The sequence below is a fragment of the Nannobrachium achirus genome, assembly GCF_963921795.1.
Source record: "Nannobrachium achirus genome assembly, chromosome: 16".
Classification (NCBI taxonomy): domain Eukaryota; kingdom Metazoa; phylum Chordata; class Actinopteri; order Myctophiformes; family Myctophidae; genus Nannobrachium; species Nannobrachium achirus.
In genome coordinates, this window is record NC_137823.1 from 31,104,767 (window position 1) to 31,119,850 (window position 15,084).

Here is a 15,084-nt window from a genome sequence, read left to right on the forward strand (position 1 = left end):
ATCATGCAGATCGGTACACAGTATCTCTGTAGCCATTAAACGAAACGGGTATTTCTTACATTGATGCTCCTACATATTATCATGCAAGCACCAGTTAAAGTTACTTTCCATCCTTCATATACTGTGTGCACAGTGCACATCCCATAACTGCACATCATTTCGGAGCTCATATCTTTGAACGGGTAAGAGCTAGTTGTACTGATTCATCAAATACAGTAATTATGATTTTGATCACAGGGAGTTATGAATGCATTCTGGAAGATACCGCAATGAGATTCGTCCAGAAGGGATACATGTCTACGGTTATCAAACCAGCTCCCAACATACGAGCCAATAAAATTCTCAACATCCCCTGTCAGGAAACTCAAAGGCAAGCACTTAGGTGTTGCGTGCAACGCCTCTATAAAGGCCAGAAGATGGATTATAAAGTCCAGTGGATGAATGAGAAAGAAGTAGTCTTGGATTCAGGTAAGCACGAAATGGTGTCTACCAGCCAGAACCTTTTTTTGTTTTGTCTTTCTCTCCCTCTATCCTCGGCTTCCTGTCTCTACTCTCTCTTATCTAATAAAGCATAAAATGTCTAAAAATACTCTAAAGAAAAAAGAAAAGAAAGAATGACTTATCACAGTGCACCTCTGGGACAATAACAAAAGCTATACAAACACGGCTGTCTATAATTCACCAATATGATTTAATGTTTACAGATGAGGACCCTGGTCAAGGCGATTACTGCATCGTCCACTATCACTTAATGAAAGACTGCAGAGGAACGACATTTACATGTAGAGTGAAAGACATTAAACTGATTTATGAGATGAGAACAACTCTGAAAGTCTTCCGTGAGAGTAAGTAACAATTTAGTGTCTGCAGTATTATGATTGTTGCATTCATTTTGCATGGAAATAACTTCATACTTTGTACTTGGCACAACTTAGGTCCTTCTAATCCTGTCCTGTGTAAAGATGAGTATGGTAGTGGACGAGAAGGAGACATAGAAGAAAGAGCATGTGGTCCCGGCCTGGCGGGACAAATCCAAGTCCAATGTGAGGCCAGTGGACAATGGAAACTTCTGAAGGATAGTTGTATTGTAACAGAAATTCAAGAACTTCTCACTGAGTCCCAGGTAGAGGAACCCGTTCATTTTTCGTCACTGTCGGGGAGAAACCTTGTGTCTCCAAGTTTCAAATGTTTTTTTTTTCTTTTCGTAAAGTAAATTCCTACTTCATCATACAAGACTGTCGCACAGAAATAGTGAAAACTCAAGCACACAACGCCTGTAGATCGGCAATTTTCACTATTTTAAATTGTTTTTAAAATAACGAAAAAGGAAGGTTTTGGTTTGGGACCCGCAGGCGTCCTCGAGGGCGTTCCAGGAGGTCCCCAGTGAAATGCGTTAATATAGCATCAAAACCAGTTTAACCACTTTAATCCTATACACATCGGATATTTGAAAATAGCTGATCTACAAGCTCACAACATATTGCAATGCAACTTGTTGTGAGCTTGTAGTTCGGACTACTTTCCAAAAAACCTGGGTCCCCCAGATGGGGGAACTCATTTGGGGTTCCTTAATTGAGAACCACTGGTATAACAGAATGTTCTCGGTTGGTACCATGCAATTAATATGTTTTATTCTTTTAGGATTTGGATGAGGAGACAGTTCCATATTTTGTGGGGAATCTAACAAAGGTGGCAGAAGCACAGGAAACAGAAATTACTGGTTCGAGTGCAACCATATCTGCTATTATTAACATCCTGGACAACATTGCAGAAGTCGCCGTTGATGTCGATGAGCCTGTCATGACGGTAAGCGTGTGGAAGATATCCCCATATAGCCTCAACTTCAGCTAAAAAAAAATATATATATATATACGTAAAACATAGCATTTTATTATGGAGTAGGTGGATGATTCTTAACTCTGATACTGTGGACCCAGAACACTGCTTGTTTTAATTTTAATGTCGTTTTGTCTGCAGGATATCCTGGAAATAGTCGATGTCATCATTGCCGAAGCAGCAAAAGAATCGTGGCTCATTCTGAACACCAACAAAACTCTCAACGCCAGCTCAAAGTTTCTAAATTCATTGGAATCTATAAGCGACGAGTTGAAGGGGGAGTTTTCCATCACAACCGAGCTCATCCTGCTGAACAGAACAAGGTTCAACAACTCGTACATGGCAGACATTAACTCTAGCGTCGCCCTCGACATTCTAAACACCAAAGCTACCAACCTCTTCATTACCACCATTGTCTTCGCCCTCAACAACATCCTGCCTCCCAGGAATGCCAGTTACAACGTCAGCAACTTCAATAGCACCAGCAACGAAACCAGCTATGAGAACGCCATCAATGGCAAAGTGCTGATGGTCAAGCTGAACACAACAGTTGAAAATGTGGTGATACGTTTTGACAAACAAAACACGTCGTTGACATTGAGCCCACAGTGCGTCTTCTGGAACTTCGCACTCTTTGACAAGCTCGGCGGATGGGACCACGAGGGATGTACTTTTGTGTCAGATATAAATGATACCGTCACCTGTAACTGCACCCACCTAACCTCCTTCTCAATTCTTATGTCAACTGACATTCCCAGAGAAATCAGAGCTTTACTGGACATAATCTCGTACATTGGCGTAGGGATATCAATGGGATGCTTGGTCATTTGTCTCATCGTTGAGGGAGTCGTTTGGAAAGCCATGACTAGAAACAGCACGTCATACATGCGTCATGTTAGTATTGTGAACATTGCTGTGTCTCTGCTCATTGCAAACATCTGGTTCATCATTGGATCAGCAATTGCGGACAACCCCCTTGAAAATCCAGGGGAAGATTATAGAGTTCCCGTCCCTGGATGCCGCGCAGCAACATTTTTCATACACTTTTTCTACCTTGCCCTGTTCTTTTGGATGCTTGTGTCTGGCCTTCTTCTGTTTTACCGAACCATCATGGTCTTCTCCCAGATGTCCAAATCAACCATGTTGGCCATCGGTTTCTCTTTGGGCTACGGAGGCCCTTTAATTATAGCAGTTGTCACCATTGCCTCTACAGCGGGCAGCAATGGCTACATAAGAGAATACAACGCTTGTTGGCTAAACTGGCACAAGACGAAAGCCCTCCTTGCGTTCGTGATTCCTGCCTTGACCATTGTTTTTATAAACTTCATAATTCTAATCGTTGTCTTGTACAAAATGCTGAGGGGAGGGGTGGGGGATAGGGCCCAGTCAGAGGAGAAGAATGCTGTAGTGGTCATTGCAAGATGCTTGGCCATTTTGACTCCTTTCTTTGGATTAACCTGGGGTCTTGGAGTGGGAACTATGACATCTCCAACAAATATTGGAATCCATATTGCCTTTGCATTCTTCAACTCCTTACAGGTATTGCAAAAATATATACTGTAATTATAGGGCAAAAAAAAGGGACAGCCAAACATTTTCATTTTATATTGTGTATTACTGTACATTACTATACTGTATGCTGTATGCAGTCAGAATTAAAACACTTGTCTTTATTTTATTCATTTAGGGTTTCTTCATTTTAATGTTTGGGACACTGTTGGATTCAAAGGTATGTTGAGTATACTATATAAATAAAATACAGTACTATACAGAAAAGACATAGGCCTACTACTAAATTATATTAAAATAAAATATTTGTTTTATAAAGTAAAAAAGTATTTTATGTTTGTTGAATAATATTCATAACATTCTGCCTACAGATCCGAGCTGCCTTAGCAAGACAAGCACCTGCAGGAAGCGCAGTCTCAGGCTCAAATCAAACAAGAGTAAGTGCATTTGAAAACCCTTTGAATTTCACAACACTAGTTTTTATACAACAGTTAGTTCTACTAGCAACAGTTTGCTATTTGGCTTTTCTTTTGATGTTTTCCCCAATTTTCATCCAATTTGATCTCTTACTGCTGGTGTGAATTTGGCATACTGTATATGTGCACTGTCGACCTCTATCAACTCTTCTTCGACTGTTGATTTCGTAATGGAGCAAGACTTTTAGCTTTGTCACATAAATGAATCCAATTTTTTTATGTATCTGAATATAAATGTATATAAAAGAGATGCAGCATGGAATGCAGTTAGCCACGAGGCAAGAGTAGATGGCATAACCATAGACATATCTATTGGTATAACTCCTACTCTCCTCCATTGAACTATGCTTTCTTCTGTCATGAGTGAAATGCCAAGCTGCATGCACCTCACACCAGGTGGAGTAAATTATAATTTGGTTAGCATGCTTCTGGTCCCACAAGGACATGCAAATTGATGTCCCATATGAATTTCAGAACTGTATCTTCATTAGTAACCCTCCCCACCAAACAGGCACCCAGAACAACCAGTAGGAGTCACTAGTGCACTGACAACTGTCAAGGACAAAAGTGAAGTGCCTCTTTAATGCTGTTTTGGCTTGCACTCTGTAAACATATGTTGGTCCATGTTTTCCATACAGAGTACAAGTGGTGGTTTTTCTTCCTCTGGATTAAACTTCATACAGAGAATACGTGGAAGGAGAAGTAAGTTGCATCATGTTTAATAGATTCACTGATCTAAATTAAATCTGTTGACCACTATTGTTAGTGTTTCAATATGACAGATTCAATATTATCAAAACAAATGAGAAAGACTCAATATTGAAGTATCAATTTCTTAATATATAGCGTGTTTCTACAACTTAACAGATATTAAGAGAAAGAAGGAAATATTTCTCTTCCCTTTTGCGAAAGATAATTCTGGCCTTTTCAGCATGGGTTATGTAGCATTCAAAAGTCAGTTGCAAGCCCCTGGCTTGTTCATGGAATTATGTTTAACAATGAATCTCCATGCTACTGCTTGAGTGTTCTTAACCACGTCACTAAATTATTTGTATTGTACCACGTCAGTCACACTGTGAGGTTGTAGATCGGCTCATTTTGAACAATTTTCTAAATTATTTTAAATGATTTTCCCCGTTAAGATTTGTGTTTTAACAACACAGATCTTGTATGGGGGCCCCTGACATAAAAAATAAAATGAAAAATGGGGTCTGTAGCCAAATGCCCTTGACATGATGACATTTGAGAAACACTGATAGTTATTTTGCCTGATTGAATGAACCATTTTACCAAAACATTATTATTCTTTTCTTCTCCAGATGTCTACAATGTGTCGGGAGGCGGCAACACAAACAGTTCTGGTCCAGCGGAATCATTCATTAGTACCAATTAATGGAAGAGATTGTTAGAAATGACCATGTCTCTCTCTTGATCAGATAAAATTGGTATCCCAACCTGAAAATAATTTTGGGTTTAATAAAGAGGTGGTGAGATGGGGAGACCTGTTTTACACTATAGCAATGATTGCTTTGGGGATATAGAGCTATTTAACACTTACTTTAATAAAGAAGACATATCACTTACATCACCTGCAAATTGTAGTTCACAAGCTGTCAGTTCACCCCTTTGCAGGTGTGGGTCAATATGTCAATGTGGTGGCTGGGGGGCAAAGGGTAAAGAAGTTAATTGAGAATCTGTCCAGAGCAAGGATGTGGTACAGTGATCCTGGGTCACAACAAAGCACTTTAAAACAATGGTATTAAATGAAGGTCAATGGTATGGCATTTAATATATGACATATATGACAGTATGTTGTTCATAGCATAGATTATTCATCCAGAATTCCTCTTGTATTGCTTCTTAGCCACATTAACCGTGGAGTCCCTATTGGGAAAATAAGAAAATGTCAAAAATAGCCGATGTACAAGCAAGCTCACAATGCATGGTCGATGCGAGCTTGTTGATCTGCTATTTGTTGTAGCCTACAATGAAATGTATGATTTAAGTGGTTATTGCTGTTTCAGGCCCAACAGTGACACTGACAGCATTTTGCTGTTGGTCAAATGCAGTTGCCCACCAAGTTCCTGGGTGGCCGTGGCACACTGGCAGACACAAGGTGCTTGGTTTGCACCCCAGTCCCAGCTTTGTGGTCCAGGCCCAGGTCCAAGTGCGCCCAGAGCCCCGATAGAGTAACAAATTGGTCTGTTGCACATGGGTGCAGGGATTGGGACTTGCCATGCCAGAGCTATCGACATAGGAGAGTAGTTAGGCGTACAACCCCTGTGGCCACCAGATTGTTATGTTAATGTGTGAACTTTTTATTGCTGAATATTGTATTTTATTTGTATTTATTTTAACGAATAATCTATTTTTAAGTCTATAAATTATAAAATGCACATAATGTTGTTTAATTAAACGGCCTCAAAGTCTCTGTTGTTCATTTACTGTGGGGAGACTGGGGACAGTGTCCAGACAAGATGTAACTCTGATGACATGCATGCAGCATACTTCTTGTATAGTTTAATGGTATTTTTGACAACAGTAGCCTATAGTGTGTTTCTGCAGTGACAATGGCCGTTACTATGATGTGGATAGTGATGCTGACTGTTCATTACAGACTAGACAAACTTTGTGCACTGACAAAACTGTAAAGCATAAAAAAATAACTGTCCCATCAAATGGGAAGCAAATGACGTGATAGCTACTGTTGCTCTTTGCCAATTAAATTAAGCCTGGTGCTCCTTGTACAACTAATGACATTATAACCTCGCCCACCAGGCAATGACATTATGGTTATAATAATAGTGCCATGGTTTTACATCAGCCTCCAAAATAAAAGTTTATTGTAACCAAGTTAATTTCTCATAGCCCTGTTCTTCAAAAAGGCATAGGACTATACAGGCACTTTTGCACGTACGACGGCATGCTCATTTTCTTCATAGAATGATTAAAGAATTAATTGGTTTGTTATTATGTGAAATAGACTTGCGTCATTAGGACTTTATTGTTTAGTATCGAGAGCGTTTCAAGCCACCGGATGTTTGGTGGTGCTGTTGGCAGACTTGGCACACTTCATCATTGGCATCATAACAAATCGACGACGTACGAGAACGAAAGCACTAGTACCATCGTCATCATCATCATGGTGGCGTTTTACAGCGTTTAAGGTCAAAACTCATATTTTTGTATACGAAAGACGCGCGCGGCAGCCTCAATCTTGTTCATGTGTGGTGAGAGAGGAGATAAAGAAACCCACATGTGAAGCAGATGAACTGACCACGCTATAGTTCATGTGACAGCTCGCTGCTATGGTGTGGAATGGATGATGATAATAACGGTGGGTAGCGTCTCCTAACGACGTAAATAATATTTACGTTAGGTTATTGTCACGAGTCGGACAACAAGCTTCTCAAGTACGAATAGTTAACGTCATTCGAAGACATAGTTGTGTTTTCTTTTCTTTTTCTTTTTTGAATACCTGCCAGTTTGCGTTATTTTCGCCTGGTTTGTCGTGGTTGTGGAGACTAGAGAAGAAGCGTGATGATGAGCTCCTCGTCGTTGGGTAGGAGTGGTTTGATAGGACTGGCCGTGTCGGCCACCGCTGGCCTCGGCTTGATAGCGTTCCTCATCTACAAAGAAGTCACGAGGAGAAGATCACAGAGAAGCAGTCTTCTGCTGGAGGGCAGTCATCATCATCATCATCATGGTGCTGCTGGGGCCAGTCCAGTGTTTGACAGCACCGATGATCATGGACCAATAACACTGCTGCAGGAGTCACTGGATGCTCAAGGTAGGTCAACGGTATAAATATCAGCCACATGAGTAATAAACTAGTATCGCAATGGAAGACATTTTTGTGACCTTGATGCTTGTTTGGTTGGCAAGTTTTTAACTTCATCCTGTGTGTGTGTGTGTGTGTGTGTGTGTGTGTGTGTGTGTGAGAGACATTGAAGTTAAGTCAGCAAATATAAATGATGATAAAGTCATGAAGATCATGAGAGTGGTGTGCCACCTTTGCACTATTCAATCTCCTGTTATCTAACATATAATTAGAGAGAGAGGTCAGTCAGTCAGTCAGTCAGTCAGTAGGTCACAAAATGCATTATCTATTCACTCGCTTCAGCGACTGATCTCAAATTTAACATGGCATTGGTCATTAGCATTATACACACGGTGACGGAGCCCGAATTTCATTTTTCCCAAATTCTAGCGATTTATTAGCGTTTCTTCACTCTACAGCTCTACAGCCTGTTGTCAGGGTTACGGTCCGTTCCTCCAGGCCATGGGATCTGTAGCCCCGGGCCCACACACACCTCTCTCACAGTTAGGAATGTTGCAGTCTCTCTCTCTCTCTCTCTCTCTCTCTCTCTCTCTCTCTCTGCATGGGTCACGCATGCAACGGGTGATGTGTGTCTCATCTTCCAACGGGTATAGAAAACTTATGTGGAGCAAATACATCCTCATACTTCTATTCACCTAATTTTGCTGTTAAATTATTTGTATCCATCATAAATATACACTCCTCCATGGGCTGCTCCTTACATTATGATGCTCCCACATATTCTCACGCACGCACCATGCAGTTACAGTTACTTTCCCCAAAACCCACACTCTGCACATATTTTGCAGCACATATATTCGAACGGGTAAGGTCTAGTCATATACAATATGGATATGGTGAATGTCTCTCCCTGTAGTAATCAAATGTTAAATGTCTATTTCTATTCACATGCATAGCCCTGTTCAGTCTGACTGCTTACCGTGGATTCATATGAGCAGATGAGAGTTTTTTGTATAAACAATATTGATAACCATCTTAATTGTTTGTTAACCAAATGCTTACACAATCCCTAAAGGCCAAACCGCAATGCAACTCCTTGCAACATGCAACTACTTGCAACTACTCACAACCATTGTGCCCAATGGCAGTTGCAAGGAGTTGCATTGGTGTGACATGGCCTTAAAACTGTTTGTTGCAAGGAGTTGCGACTAGTTACATTGGTGAGGAGAATAGTGTCCACGTACACACGTAAAATAGGAAACTAAATCTGTTCAATCAACCTACCACCACCCCGACACCCTGACTGACAACACTACAACTAACACTCCACCCCCACCCTTCGTTATCCCTACCTCTTCCCTCACCCACCTTCCCACTCCACTCAACCTTCACCCACCCCGTCCCGTCCTCCAGAGGCGGAGGCCCAGCATCAGGCCATGGCAGCGGTGGAGGCGGTGGTCCAGGGCCTGTCCCCGGAGCAGCAGCAGGAGCTGAGGAACCAGCTGGACCAGGTGCTGAGCTGCGTGTCCTCCCTGCGCACCGAGGTGGCCGAGCTGAGGGGCGGCCTGCAGGACATCGCCTCGCAGATCATCCAAGATGTCAAGTCAGTTGAATCCCAGACCACATTGTTTAGAGACTTGGACCCCAGCATCCCAATTATGTGGGGGGGGGGGGCTTGAATCAGGATTTGGGCACAAGATAATCAGGATGGACCAGGAGGACCTGTAATAAAATAGAAAACCCAGTCGGCAGGTAAAAGTGTGCGGTTGCATCAACTAATCTAATATAATAGGCTGTGTTTATGTGGGTGGGAAACCGTCAGAGAATTGTGTATTTTTTGCTTCACTAGTGTGACTGCTACTGCTGTCTGTTGACCGCCTGGGTCAGCTTGTTCCTATCGCTGCCTGGGAGGTTCCCATACCAAGAAACAATGCTAAAAGTGAGAACGCTCAGTGAGTGACCTGTACACAAATCTTTGCATGTGTTGTACTTTTCTGGTCATCCTAACCCTCCCCAGGCCAGCAGTGGAGGTGAGCAGGGATAGGGACCATGTAATGTAGGTCATTGTTCAAGGGGTATTCATTTGCAGATTGACTAAACAGGCAATTCTTTTTTCATGGGTCAACCATCTGTTTTTCATTATGCATTTTCACTTTTTTGTTCAGGAAAGGTGTGGAGGACAGCCAGCGGGCACGCCGACGCCGTCACATCCACAGGGGCCGTGCAGACTCCCAGAGCTCCAGCTCTGTTTACTTCACTGCCAGCCAGGGCAATGCCAGCACGTATGAAGGGGAGACAAGTGAAGGAGGGTAGGTGTCTGGGACTTTTGATTCAGTACCACAGTACTACTACTACATATAGCATCTTCAAGAAGTACAATTGCGCTGTATGGCTGAATAGCATGTGTGACAACATAATACAATCTTACTAGTATGAATATGGCAAATATAGAAGACCCTGATCCTCAAATTAAGAAATGTAGACATTTCTTATAGGCTTCTAAGAAGGGCTTGGGGATTATGAGGCATAATTTCCTAACCAAACAGTGGTTATTTGGCACCTTGAGTTGCTATTAGTAAGTCATTATTATCCACAAAAATATAGTTTTTGAGAAATGGAATAGCAATCTCAGTCAGTCTCTTCAAAATAACCAGACATCAATCAAAATGTATGATGCCGTCTATATTATTATGGCTTTTAGTGTTGTTGTTTTTCTGATCCACTCAGTGTGTACCTTGACTAACGGTGTGATGAGCATGTACAGTAGGTAACAGTTTATACCCTTTGTAATATCCCAGGTACTCCACAGCCTATGCAGACTCAGACTACACAGACCGTGACACGGACAGGGAGGAGGGGGGCGAGAGGGAGCCGGAACAGGAGTCTGAACAGGAGTCGGAGGACGAGGACGAGAAGAGTTGCGCCACCATTCTCACCCTGCGCCAGGAAGACTCGCAGGACGACGAAGTGGAGGAGGAAGAGGGCGAACCGAAAGAGGAAAGAGAGGAGAGGCGGGAAGTGCTGGAGATGGTGGCTGAAATTCCCAGCGGGGAGATGGCTCTGTTGCTGGCACAGAGCGACATCCTCCACACGGGCGACGCCACCCTCAAAGCAGAGGGCTTCCGTCTGCTGCTCGCCCACAGAGCACAGGTGAGCGAGAGGGAGAGGTGTGTGAACCTCTCTCCCTAAGCTGTGCCCCCCAGGGGTCTCTCCTATCCCTCTACACCAGTGTTTCTCAAACTTTCAAATGTCAAGGTCTCCCTTTTACTCTGACAGTGTACAAATGGGCCCGTTATTTGTACACTGTCAGAGTTACAGACTTGTATGGGTCAATTTAGACCCCACCTAAAGGAACCCACATACACTTTGAGAACCACTTCTCTACACCAAACCTATTTTCGATGAATGTTTGTTTATGACTTGCCCAGAATAGAGACACATCTTACATGTCACCTGTTCTGAGTCTACATCCCACATTGTACTGTTGTGTCATTTGCTTTGCCCATTTTATCCGTTGAAAATTAGGCTCCAATGCAGGGCAGTCACGCATTATCCACTTGCATATATTCAAATATAGAAAGTGACTTTGATGTATAAATGGTTACATGACTATGGATAAATGGTTTTCTATATTTGCTTATCTTCATTCGTCTGTGGATGAGACTATAAATGTTCTTTTCCCTGTTGCCATGACATCACATTCACAGTACGGAGACAGTCGGGAGTTTCTATGGCGACTGGCACGGGCATACAGTGACATGTTCGACTCAACAGAGGACAATCAGAAGAAGAAATCCTTTGCAGAGCAGGGTAACATACTTACACACAGCTTGTTTATATACTGTACTGTACAGTATATAGAAATACTTTGGAGAGAAGGGTAATGTACTGACAAATAGCTAGTTTATATTGTTGCTGTCGGGCAGAAACCTCCTATCTCCATATTTGTTATTTTCGTAAATGAATTCCCTACTTGATGATATTACAGCGTCACACAAAAGCATCAAAAGTAGCAGATATACAAGCTCGAAATGTGTTTTGAGCTTGTCGATCTGCTACTTTTGCTGTTTTTGGACATAATGCAACTTGAACTCAGTTGTGTATAGTTAGATGATCAAAGAGTGCTTCTCCAGGTGCTGTGCCAAGTAGAAATATCAACTGTGTGAAATTAACATTTTTAGAAAATGGCATGATTTGATATTATCCCAACCTTTTTTACGATTACGACTGTAATTATATCTTTAGCTTTAACTTCTTTCAGGCCGCGAGGAGGCGGAGATTGCACTAAAGAAAAATGGCCTGAATGCTGAATGCCACAAATGGTGAGACTCTGAAATTAGCCTTTTCAATTTCTGAACGTGTAAGATGTTGAATTGTTAGCTATGTAACAATGTGGGTTTTGTCTTCAACAAACTTTTAGATGTGTATATCCATTCATTCTCTGCCCAGGTTTGCTGTACTAGCAGGTCTCACCTCCCAGTATGAGAGCATGCATGGCAAACTGAAGAGCAGTCATATACTCAAGGTCAGTGGTGGAAGGTTGCTAAGTACATTTACTCAAGCCCTGTGTCCCTCTCCAGAATAGGGCTAATTTCTGTAATATCCCTCTTCAAATATGGTAGTTTAACCCTTAGCCATGGGCCTAAAGCTCACTTAGCTCAGGGCTCAGTTCAGTGGCTCTATTGAGAGATAGATGGGGTGTGATGAAACCCTATGCTTTCACCACACTCCATCTATCTCGCAATAGAGCCACCTGTTTCAAGTACACCTGACTTCAGTATGCAGTGAGGGCTTCTCACCTGTTTTGATTTCCCATCACTAGAGGGCGCCATAGGACTATTTAATTAGGACATTTGGTAGCCAAGGCCCTCTTTTGTGTTCCTTTATTGAGCCTGCCAACATACCTCTTGTGCTCCGTTAAACAAGATTATTGTCTCCACCAGCCGAAGGCTGAGGGAGAGTATGTTTTCCCCTCCGTCCGTCCGTCCGTCCGTCCGTCCGTCCGTGCGTGCGTCCGTGCGTCCTCGCAGTTTGTGAGCAGCTAATCTCAGTCACCGTTGGCCCGATCGCTGCCAAACTGAGCACACACACTCCCTGGATGCCAATCTAGAACCTCTGCCCCACATTTTTCGAATCAGCCTCATGGTGGCGCTATAACAGGCCGATTTGTGTGGCCTGGTTGTTACCAGCTAATCTCCGGCGCCGTTGGCCCGATCGCTGCCAAACTGAGCACACACACTCCCTGGATGCTAATTCAGAACCTCTGCCCCACATTTTTTAAATCAGCCTCATGGTGGCGCTATAACAGGCCGATTTGTGTGGCCTGGTGGAGACCTGTGCTCGGAAGAGCACTGCTTCTAGTTATTTGTTTTATCTCAGTGGAACCACCTCATTAAATAAAATGTCAATAATTTTAAAAAGATGACACATTTAAGTTATTTTCTTTTCTTGTTTTGTACCAAATCTCAAGAGTTGTGTGTTGTATTTAATGTTCTGGTATTCTTGTCCCCTGTACTGTAGGAGCATTTAGACCGTGCAATAGCTATCAGAGATGATGACCCCCTGTGTTTTTTCCTGCTTGGGCGATGGTGCTATGAGGTGAGCCAAGGAAACTGCCTGACATAATAACTAATCCTTGAGCTGTTTAGATGTGGTTTGGTAAATGTATGTGGTTACCCACAAGGAGCAGTAGAGTTACTATAGTCATTATTTGGTTCAAGACATGCTTTTTGACACACTAGTGTATGCTGTGCATCTAGGTAGCTACCCTAGGATGGCTGGAGAAGAAAGCAGCTGCTGCCCTGTATGAGAGCCCACCCTCTTCTACTCTCCATGACGCCTTGGAGAACTTTCTCAAGGTGCTCACCCACACTTAATTTGTACACCGTCGCACAGCAAAGTATAATTCAGGCTTTAGGGCTTCCAGTGATACCTGAGCAGGCAGAACCTTTTCTTACCATGTGTTTGACAGCACAACATTAACACATAATGCAGTTCACTTGATGTTTCATCATAGATTGTCTTCCTTTTCAGGCAGAGGAACTTGACCCAGGTTTCTCCAAGAGAGTGAGACTTTATATTGCTAAGGTAAATGAAAGGTTGGTTAAAAATGAAATTGTTGCCTCAATCTTTCTATCAAAGTATTACAGGTGATCGATGTGCTGTTGTTTGGCTTTTAGTGTCACTTGGAGCTAGGAAATATCTCTGAGGCAAAGAACTGGACCAAGTTGGCTTTGAAGATGTCCAATTCCACTAACGATGTAAGGCTGTAATTCTATTCCTATTTAAAGTGGCACAATATTGTAAAATAAATATGTCGTAATATTTCAGAACATATGAAAAATGATACATTTTCCACATACAGGACAGTTAGAGGGAAAACATTTGTATTCATGCTTGTTTGATTAAATATCTCTGTTCCACTAGGATGACGACACTGCTAAGTTGGAGGTGGAGCTCGGGGCCTTAATTGACAAAGCTGCAGACTAGTAAGCGGCGACACGATCCTGATGCCTCTGGTAGTCTAGCCAGTTATAAAAACCTGCACTAATCACCCCCTCCCTCTGTGGTCAGAGGAAATAAATATCATACGGTCACTGTGAAATGACACATGGTGAGAGTTTGAAGAAGTTCTATATTTATATTTATTTATTGCATCGTGTGTTTGGAAGCTACAGCTGCTGACCATATTCTAACTTGATTTCTGGTGACATGACCAAATTGTGGTGGCTCTTTTCCCAATACTGTATTTTAATTGTTGAGTCCATTATGCTTGCTCTTGACCAAGTTGACCAAACATGTACTTTCACTTTGTAACACCATTAAAGCTATTTTTTCTGAATGAGTTGCACGTATATAGATGTAGTGATGCACTGTGGTGGAATTGTCAGATGGTGTTCAATTTAAGTTCATTCCAATCCAAGATTATATAATTGTTAGACAGTATTTTAAGTTTCAAATGTACCGCAGCACATGGGATCTTCCATGTTTCCTTTAGTGTTGCAGCTTTGACATGACATGTTCCAATGCATTCGAATTAATCCTGTAATCCAGTTTAAGTAAATATGCAGTATGTGATACCATTGCTTTATAATCCACGGTAATTTACTGTAGATGGCGCATTGATTTTGAAGCATGTCATTGGTTTGAGATTACATGTGTAACTTTTTTTGAATCATTCCTTATTTGTAAGTCTGTTTCTCATGAGCATCGCAATGAAATCTTGAAACTGACAAAGCATCAATAAAGGTGTGTGAAGTATCGTCATTACGTGGCATTCAATAAAATAATTACCCTAATGCTAACAGATTTATTACTCATACCATACAATATGCACAAAAAAGGGGGCAGCGTATCGCTTTCAAGCCATTTAGTAAAACATTGTACAAATTATGCAGTAGTCTGACGTCCCTTAAAGAAAATGTCAGCTGGGGGAAAAACAGGAAAATATTTAATCTTTAAAGTTATTAACCACTATAAACC

General features: G+C 42.0%; 2 protein-coding genes across 2 annotated transcripts; both read left to right on the forward strand.

Annotated features, from left to right (window-relative positions):
- Positions 1-269: 269 nt before the first annotated feature.
- Positions 270-6,009, forward strand: LOC308300966 (adhesion G-protein coupled receptor F1-like; the record flags this gene model as incomplete). Its single annotated transcript, XM_080744862.1, has 8 exons — positions 270-468; positions 705-845; positions 963-1,123; positions 1,642-1,806; positions 1,978-3,375; positions 3,524-3,565; positions 4,460-4,523; positions 5,891-6,009. The coding sequence occupies 8 exons, from the start codon at positions 270-272 to the stop codon at positions 6,007-6,009; spliced, it is 2,289 nt and encodes a 762-aa protein (XP_080600988.1).
- Positions 6,010-6,970: 961 nt separating this feature from the next.
- Positions 6,971-14,869, forward strand: rmdn3 (regulator of microtubule dynamics 3). The gene is made up of 12 exons (XM_080744455.1): positions 6,971-7,611; positions 9,016-9,205; positions 9,768-9,911; positions 10,401-10,752; positions 11,310-11,412; positions 11,864-11,924; positions 12,052-12,127; positions 13,123-13,200; positions 13,362-13,460; positions 13,636-13,689; positions 13,782-13,862; positions 14,029-14,869. The coding sequence occupies exons 1-12, from the start codon at positions 7,362-7,364 to the stop codon at positions 14,089-14,091; spliced, it is 1,551 nt and encodes a 516-aa protein (XP_080600581.1). The 5' UTR covers positions 6,971-7,361; the 3' UTR covers positions 14,092-14,869.
- Positions 14,870-15,084: the final 215 nt, after the last annotated feature.